Consider the following 9,110-nt stretch of genomic DNA (forward strand, 5'->3'; position numbering starts at 1 on the left):
ACCTTTATTTCATTGAAAATTGAGTCTCCATTTACCAGACTTTTATCTATTCTTCTGACTAATGTACAAAATGACTGGACACTCGAGAATTAACTTCCGGAGAGTTCTGATAGAAGTCCCGTTAGGTTGTGTAAGATGTTTTGTGAATGTTGATGGTTGTGCGAGTTCTAGAAGAACAATTAAAAAAAGGGAACTGAATTGGTTTTTGTAGACAACAGCAATGGATAGAGGTGAGAATGGTGGATTGACAACGAACAAGGGAGGCTACGGATATTTTACTGAGGAAGAGATTTTGGAACACAATAAAGCAGACGACAAATGGATTCAAATAGGAGGGAAGGTTTACAACATAACTCATTTCGCCAAGAAACATCCAGGCGGTGCCAAAATAATCAGTCACTATTCTGGTCAAGATGCAACGGTATTTATCAAGTTTTTATATTTAAGTATGCAGCTTTAAAGACTAATAGAAAGACCTAAAGGGCAGTCTGACACAGATAAACATTTTGGGGCACCTTCTCACAAGTTAAGGAACTAGGAAGTGTTATATAGTCATTTGATACAACCAGTTCCAGAAATAAGACTATAATGTAGTATTTGAAATTGATTCAAAATGAAGTTTTTTTTATACTTAATAATTTTTTATTTTGAAAAATGTCTGGCTTTAATTTGGGAAGAGATAAATCAAGCTTGTATTTTAGACGTAGGTTGAGTTGACATTTTTTTTTGTATTTTCAACTAAACCTTTCAGGCAGGATCATCTGCATCATTTGATGCTCATTGGTTTGCATGGCTATATTATTAACCCCTCTATAAAGGTATTTAATTATTGTTAATCAGCTCTGTCTTGTATAATTTCAGGATGCTTGGGTGGCATTCCATGATGATAAAGATCTGGTTCAGAAATACCTGAAACCTTTATTAATTGGAGAAGTGAAGAACCTGAACGAGGTAAATACCAGATGACTAAAATAGCAGATTTAGGCCACAAAAATAGGGATTGTAAAGAGGTTTTCTAACATTTTTAAGTGTATCAGGGACACTGATAGTATTGATTTATAAAATTCCAATTTTCAGTGAGATTTCTTTGGATCCTGCAATTCCACTAAAGCTAAGCAATATTAAAACTGGTTTTAGAATTCAAAGGCCTTTGCAATACCAGTACCGGTAGTGGTTTCATAAATGGTTTAGATTAAGCAAGAACCACAGATGTGTGACTTAAAATTGAATTAGTGCAAAGCTAATGCTCTCTCCAGTAGACCTACAATAAAAAGTTTGGAAGCCTCTGTACAAGAAATAAAATGAAACCTGGAATAATAACTCAGTTTGTAGACAAGTTGACTGAACATTGATTATAGACCAGTTTATTAAATACTCAATATGATAATTTATATTTTTAGAGTGAATTAGAGAAAGATTATAGATCATTACGACAGAAGCTAGAAAAGATGGGAATGTTTAAAACTAATCCAGTGTTTTACCTTGCACAGATTATTAGTATTTTCTTAATGGAAGCTTTAGCTGTCTGGATGTTCTGGTCTTATGGTGTTAACTGGAAGACCTTTCTACTATCTGCTTTATTAATGTGTACTGCTCAGGTAATTTGATTTAAATGATTAATATTTAATGTGTATTGGGATACTGATAGCATCAGTTTGCACCATTCCAATTTTCCATCTGAGGTTCTTGAAATTCTACTAAAACTAAGTGTTTGATGCAGTCCTTAATCGCAATATATGCTGTATCACATAAGGACTTCACAATTAGTGACATCATCAAATACTTAGTTAAGTGGAATTGCAGGAACCATAGACGTCTGATTGAAAATTGGAATGGTGTAAATTGGTGCTATCAGTCTCCCCGATACACGTAAGAAATTAAGAAAACCTCTTTATGATCTCTTTAATTTTAATTAGTTATTTATTTACACAGAGCTTGTATTTTCTGACCTGTAAGACCCATTTCTTGATATCGAAGATTAATTGTGGGAAATCAAAATTAGCAGAGGCTGTTATATTGCTCTATTGTGGGTTTCGCTATACCACATTCATCCTTGTTATTAGAAACGAGTCCTACAAGACACGCTTTAATTGGCTAAAAATGATAGAATATTAAAACTGAACTAGATAGAAAATTTGTTAGATTACAATGGAGAAGAAAGATATCGGCAAAATAAAAACAAAGTTATAATTGTGATCTAGTTTTGTTGAGATTGGTTCTATTCTGTTTCGTTATTAAGTTTTTGTGTTGATGTAACCTTTATCATTATACCAAGGTCATGTACTGACAACGGACCAAAAATAATAGCGAAACCAAATTATAATTTAGATTGTGTCTATTGCTAGCAGTTTGAATGTAGAGAAAGTCGAATTGAGAGGGTTGAATGAGGTTGCCCACATTGTTCTTGTCTAGGTTATAGATTTCATTGTCTGTGGTGATTATTCTGCTCCATTAATTATACACTATATTATTATCTACACAATGTATTGTATTACACATGTCCTAGAAATTATTTCATTATAATTTTTACAATGACAGGTCTACCTTTCAATATTTATTTTTTAATCATATTCTAGTATTTAAAGAGATGGTCCAATATCATATTAGATGACTTCTTTTTATAATGGAAGTAAATTCATGGATCAGCCTCATGATTTTAAACACTAAGCAGCTATGACGGGTGTGGTGCCAGACAGGGTATACTTACTCTTCTAGACACCTGATACAACCTTTCATTATGAAATACTTACTCATTTATGATTGATATACTTCCTTATATGAGCGGTTTTACCATCAGGCATGGTATGCTTACTCTTCTAGACACCTGATATCACTTTTCATTATGAAATACTTACTCACTTATGATTGATTATTATTTTGTCAATAAGTTGTTTGGATTGTGGGTTTTGTTTTGCGGTTGGGATTTTTAGTATTTGATTTATTTATAGAATGCTTTGAAGAAGGCATGTACTCTCATTCAAAAAATTTCATAGATCAGAAGAATGACAATAAAATCAGATGTCTATGGAAAGTCTAAGTGGTTTCTGGCTAGTCTCCTAATTAGACAAGATAGCATTTCTGATAGCAACAAACAAATCAAAAGAAATTTTAGATTGTAATATAGAAGGAAGATTGTTATTATATTAGACTGAACTGAGTTGTGTTATATACTGTATGTGTGCTATAAAACAACCTTACTGTTGAAATTACATGCACAGTATTGTTGTTAATATTGTTGTATATTTCCGAATATTTCCGCAGTTTTTTTACCCCAAAATGGGCCCCTTACAGAAGGGGTGGGCACTATACACAGTGAATTAAATTTTGAGGTTTTTTTTCCCTTCGAAAATACCCCGAAATGATGTTGATGATCCGCCAGTTTGTCTTTCTTCAATGCCATGTTGTTAGTTTATAAGATTGTTTGGGAGTTATAATAACTCATTAGACTTTAATGTATTTTATATGAATAATATTATCTTGGTATTTATTTATAAACACAATTGTCCAGACTGGACCAATGATATTATTATCTGTGAGTGTCATGTGCTACTTATATTATATACACTTTTGGAATAATCAGGGACATTATTCTTGAAAACTTAACTTAAGATGATTTTCCAGTCATCTGATTTGTCAATCACTAAAAATGATTTTAAATTCAGTTTTATTATCCAATCAGATTACTGTATTTCTTAAAATCTGGATTTTATTCAAGTTAAGGTTTAGAGAATAGGAGAATAAGACCCAAGCACAATATAACTAGATTATTGTTATTATTATTTTGTATTGGTATGTATTATAGGCTCAATGGGGCTGGACCAAGTTATAATATAATTTGTATTTTGTTATGTATTATAGGCTCAATGGGGCTGGACCAAGTTATAATATAATTTGTATTTTGTTATTTATTACAGGCTCAATGGGGCTGGACCCAGCATGATTATGGTCATCTGTCAGTATTTAAAAGTCGAAGAGTCAATCATTGGGCTCACTATTTTACTATTAGTATTATGAAGGTAGGGTTATTCTTTCACACTCTGAGTCTGAGGTTCATATATCAACTGTGACCTGTGAACAGAACACTATCATTGATTAGCTTAGCTAAAAAATTTCCATTTCTAAGTCTAACGGTCGGTCTGTTGGATGGTGAATCTAAAAAATTTCCATTTCTGAGACTAAATTACGATTAGTCTAACAGTCGATCTGTTGGATGGTGAATCTGTCTCTTTAAGAATCTATATTTGGGTGATATTTCGCATTTAAGAACTATTATTTCACAGTTTTTTTTCTGTTACAGGGAGCCTCTTCTCATTGGTGGAATTTCCGTCATTTTCAACACCACGCAAAACCTAACGTGATCAAAAAAGATCCTGATGTTCAGTTAGCGTATTTATTTTTAATGGGAGATAAAATGCCAGTAGAATGGGGTGAGAAGAAACGTGGTAAAATGCCCTACCAACTACAACATCACTATTTCTTTTTGAGTAAGTTTTTTATATGAAACGATTTCACTTCAGTGAATTCTAGTTTTAATAGACTGGCATGTATCAACCATTCTCTTTATAACTACCTAATGACGAAAAACACAAGTTATATAGATATACTACTTCTAGGTTTATTACATACTACGTTTAGAAACACATACAGGTAATATTAAAAACACAAGATATATAGATATTCTACTTCTAGGTTAATTACATACTACGTTTCAAAACACATACAGGTAACGTTAAAAACACAAGTTATATAGATATACTACTTCTAGGTTTATTACATACGTCATTTCGAAACACATACAGGTAATATTAAAAACACAAGATATATAGATATACTACTTCTAGGTTTATTACATACGTCATTTCGAAACACATACAGGTAATATTAAAAACACAAGTTATATAGATATACTACTTCTAGGTTTATTACATACGTCATTTCGAAACACATACAGGTAACATTAAAAACACAAGATATATAGATATACTACTTCTAGGTTAATTACATACTACGTTTAGAAACACATACAGGTAACATTAAAAACACAAGATATATAGATATACTACTTCTAGGTTAATTACATACTATGTTTAGAAACACATACAGGTAACATTAAGAACACAAGATATATAGATATACTACTTCTAGGTTAATTACATACTACATTTAGAAACACATACAGGTAACATTAAGAACACAAGATATATAGATATACTACTTCTAGGTTTATTACATACTACGTTTAGAAACACATACAGGTAATATTAAAAACACAAGATATATAGATATACTACTTCTAGGTTAATTACATACTACGTTTAGAAACACATACAGGTAACATTAATAACACAAGATATATAGATATACTACTTCTAGGTTAATTACATACTACGTTTAGAAACACATACAGGTAACGTTAAGAACACAAGATATATAGATATACTACTTCTAGGTTTATTACGTACTATGTTTAGAAACACATACAGGTAACATTAAAAACACAAGATATATAGATATACTACTTCTAGGTTTATTACATACTACGTTTAGAAACACATACAGGTAACGTTAAAAACACAAGTTATATAGATATACTACTTCTAGGTTTATTACATACTACGTTTAGAAACACATACAGGTAACGTTAAAAACACAAGATATATAGATATACTACTTCTAGGTTTATTACATACTACGTTTAGAAACACATACAGGTAACGTTAAAAACACAAGTTATATAGATATACTACTTCTAGGTTTATTACATACGTCATTTCGAAACACATAGTATATCTATATATCTGGATGTTTTAAAGTTTACCTTCCTGCTTCTATATTACAAATATTATACCTGATGATGATTATTATCAGAACACAATGACTATAATATGGTTATTTAATTTTATATATTTTATTTTCAGTTGGACCTCCTCTACTTCTTCCACTGTATTTTCATTTTGAAAATGTTTATTTCATGGTGAAACGAAAAGATTGGTTGGTAAGTTATGAATTAATATTCTGATACTAATAATAACCTTTTTCTCAAAAAACTTAGTATGCTATATCACAAAAGGACTTCTTGATTAGTGACGTCATAAAGCGCTTAATTTATTGGAATTGCAGGAACCACAGATATGTGATTGGTGCAAATTAGTTTCCCTGATACACATAGAATATTTAGAAAACCTCTTTACAATCTCTTTAATATATAGGTCATAGTTTACCATTTTGTGGAGTTGATTGTAGTCTGGAATATATGTAAATAGTCTTCAGAAGTACTAGAAATGTACAAAAATCACATAATTCCTTTAAGTATATCTCAAACTAGAAATTACATTGTGTATTAGTGTTCTAGATATCACTAAAGAGGTTTTCTGACATTTTTTATGTGTATCAGGGACACCGATAGCATCAATTTACATCATTCTAATTTTCAATCAGACATCTGTGGTTCTTGTTAAAGAGATTGTAAAGAGGTTTTCTAACATTTTGTATGTGTATCAGGGACACAGATAGCATCAATTAGCACCATTCTAATTTTCAATCAGACATCTGTGGTTCCTGCAATTCTACTAAAGCTAAGTAACTAATCATGAAATACCTTATTTTATATCGGCAGCTTTTGTGATTAGTGACGTCATCAAACGCTTAATGAGTAGAACTACACTGGTCCTGGATACACATAAAAATAATTAGAAAACCTCTTTACAGTCCCTTTATGGATTGAGATTTGATATGAGTTGTTTTATATTTCAGGATCTTTTTTTTACGTTTGTGTTTTTTTACCGGCTTCACATCATGTTTACTCCATATCTTGGTGGATTGGGAACTTTCGCCTTTTACATGTTCTTCAGGTAAGAATCATAGTTCAGAAATATACTGTCCATCTGGTTAGAAAATAGTAGTTTGGATCAATGGTGGCTCACTGTTATCGTATTACAATTTACTAGCTAGTAGGACACGATAGTTTAGATCAATGGTGGCTGACTGCTATCATGTAACAATCTACTAGCTAGTTAGACATGATAGTTTAGATCAATGGTGGCTCACTGCTATCATGTAACAATCTACTAGCTAGTTAGACATGATAGTTTAGATCAATGGTGGCTCACTGCTATCATGTAACAATCTACTAGCTAGTAGGACATGATAGTTAAGATCAATGGTGGCTGACTGCTATCGTGTTACAATCTACTAGCTAGTTGGACACAATAGTTTAGATCAATGGTGGCTGACTGCTATCATGTAACAATCTACTAGCTAGTTAGACATGATAGTTTAGATCAATGGTGGCTCACTGCTATCATGTAACAATCTACTAGCTAGTAGGACATGATAGTTAAGATCAATGGTGGCTCACTGCTATCATGTAACAATCTACTAGCTAGTTAGACATGATAGTTTAGATCAATGGTGGCTCACTGCTATCATGTAACAATCTACTAGCTAGTAGGACACGATAGTTTAGATCAATGGTGGCTCACTTTTATCGTGTTACAATCTACTAGCTAGTAGGACACGATAGTTTAGATCAATGGTGGCTCACTGCTATCATGTAACAATCTACTAGCTAGTAGGACACGATAGTTTAGATCAATGGTGGCTCACTTTTATCGTGTTACAATCTACTAGCTAGTAGGACACGATAGTTTAGATCAATGGTGGCTTACTGTTATCATGTAACAATCTACTAGCTAGTAGGACACGATAGTTTAGATCAAAGGTGGCTCACTGTTATCGTGTTACAATCTACTAGCTAGTTGGACATGATAGTTTAAATCAATGGTGGCTCACTGCTATCATGTAACAATCTACTAGCTAGTAGGACATGATAGTTTAGATCAATGGTGGCTCACTGCTATCATGTAACAATCTACTAGCTAGTAGGACACGATAGTTTAGATCAATGGTGGCTCACTGCTATCATGTAACAATCTACTAGCTAGTAGGACACGATAGTTTAGATCAATGGTGGCTCACTTTTATCGTGTTACAATCTACTAGCTAGTTGGACACGATAGTTTAGATCAATGGTGGCTCACTGCTATCATGTTACAATCTACTAGCTAGTTGGACATGATAGCTTAGATTAATGGTGGCTCGCTGCTATCGTGTTACAATCTACTAGCTAGTTGGACACGATAGTTTAGATCAATGGTGGCTTACTGTTATCATGTAACAATCTACTAGCTAGTAGGACACGATAGTTTAGATCAAAGGTGGCTCACTGTTATCGTGTTACAATCTACTAGCTAGTTGGACATGATAGTTTAAATCAATGGTGGCTCACTGCTATCGTGTTACAATCTACTAGCTAGTTAGACACGATAGTTTAGATCAATGGTGGCTCACTGCTATCATGTTACAATCTACTAGCTAGTTGGTAACAATAGTTTAGATCAATGGTGGCTCACTGCTATTGTGTTACAATCTGCTAGCTAAATGGACACGATAGTTTAGATCAATGGTGGCTCACTGCTATCGTGTTACAATAAACTAGCTAGTTGGTCACGATAGTTTAGATCAATGATGGATCACTGCTATCGTGTCACAATTTACTAGCTAGTTGGACATGATAGTTTAGATCAATGGTGGCTCACAGCTATCATGTAACAATCTACTACCTAGTAGGACACGATAGTTTAGATCAATGGTGGATCACTGCTATCGTGTTACAATCTACTAGCTAGTTGGACACGATAGTTTAGATCAATGGTGGCTCACTGCTATTGTGTTACAATCTGCTAGCTAGTTGGACACGATAGTTTAGATCAATGGTGGATCACTGCTATCGTGTTACAATCTGCTAGCTAGTTGGACATGATAGTTTAGATCAATGGTGGCTCACTGCTATCTCTGTTACAATCTACTAGCTAGTTGGACACGATAGTTTAGATCAATGGTGGCTCACTACTATCGTGTTACAATCTACTAGCTAGTTGGACACGATAGTTTATATCAATGGTGACTCACTGCTATCGTGTTACAATCTACTAGCTAGTTGGACACGATAGTTTAGATCAGTGGTGGCTCACTGCTATTGTGTTATAATCTACTAGCTAGTTGGGCACGATAGTTTAGATCAATGGTAGCTTACTGCTATGTATAATCTC

General features: G+C 33.1%; 1 protein-coding gene across 1 annotated transcript in view; it reads left to right on the forward strand.

Moving 5' to 3' along the window:
* Positions 1-220: 220 nt before the first annotated feature.
* LOTGIDRAFT_143229 (hypothetical protein) overlaps positions 221-9,110 on the forward strand; it is a gene marked incomplete at both ends in the record, with an annotated part of 15,442 nt that continues 6,552 nt past the window's right edge. Inside the window, 7 exons of the mRNA XM_009052983.1 lie at positions 221-421; positions 862-951; positions 1,401-1,598; positions 3,915-4,016; positions 4,298-4,484; positions 5,919-5,995; positions 6,754-6,851. Of these exons, the coding sequence (XP_009051231.1) occupies positions 221-421; positions 862-951; positions 1,401-1,598; positions 3,915-4,016; positions 4,298-4,484; positions 5,919-5,995; positions 6,754-6,851 (953 nt within the window). The remainder of the gene's footprint in view (positions 422-861; positions 952-1,400; positions 1,599-3,914; positions 4,017-4,297; positions 4,485-5,918; positions 5,996-6,753; positions 6,852-9,110) is intronic.

This window comes from Lottia gigantea (assembly GCF_000327385.1).
Source record: "Lottia gigantea unplaced genomic scaffold LOTGIsca_194, whole genome shotgun sequence".
NCBI classification, from domain to species: Eukaryota; Metazoa; Mollusca; class Gastropoda; family Lottiidae; genus Lottia; species Lottia gigantea.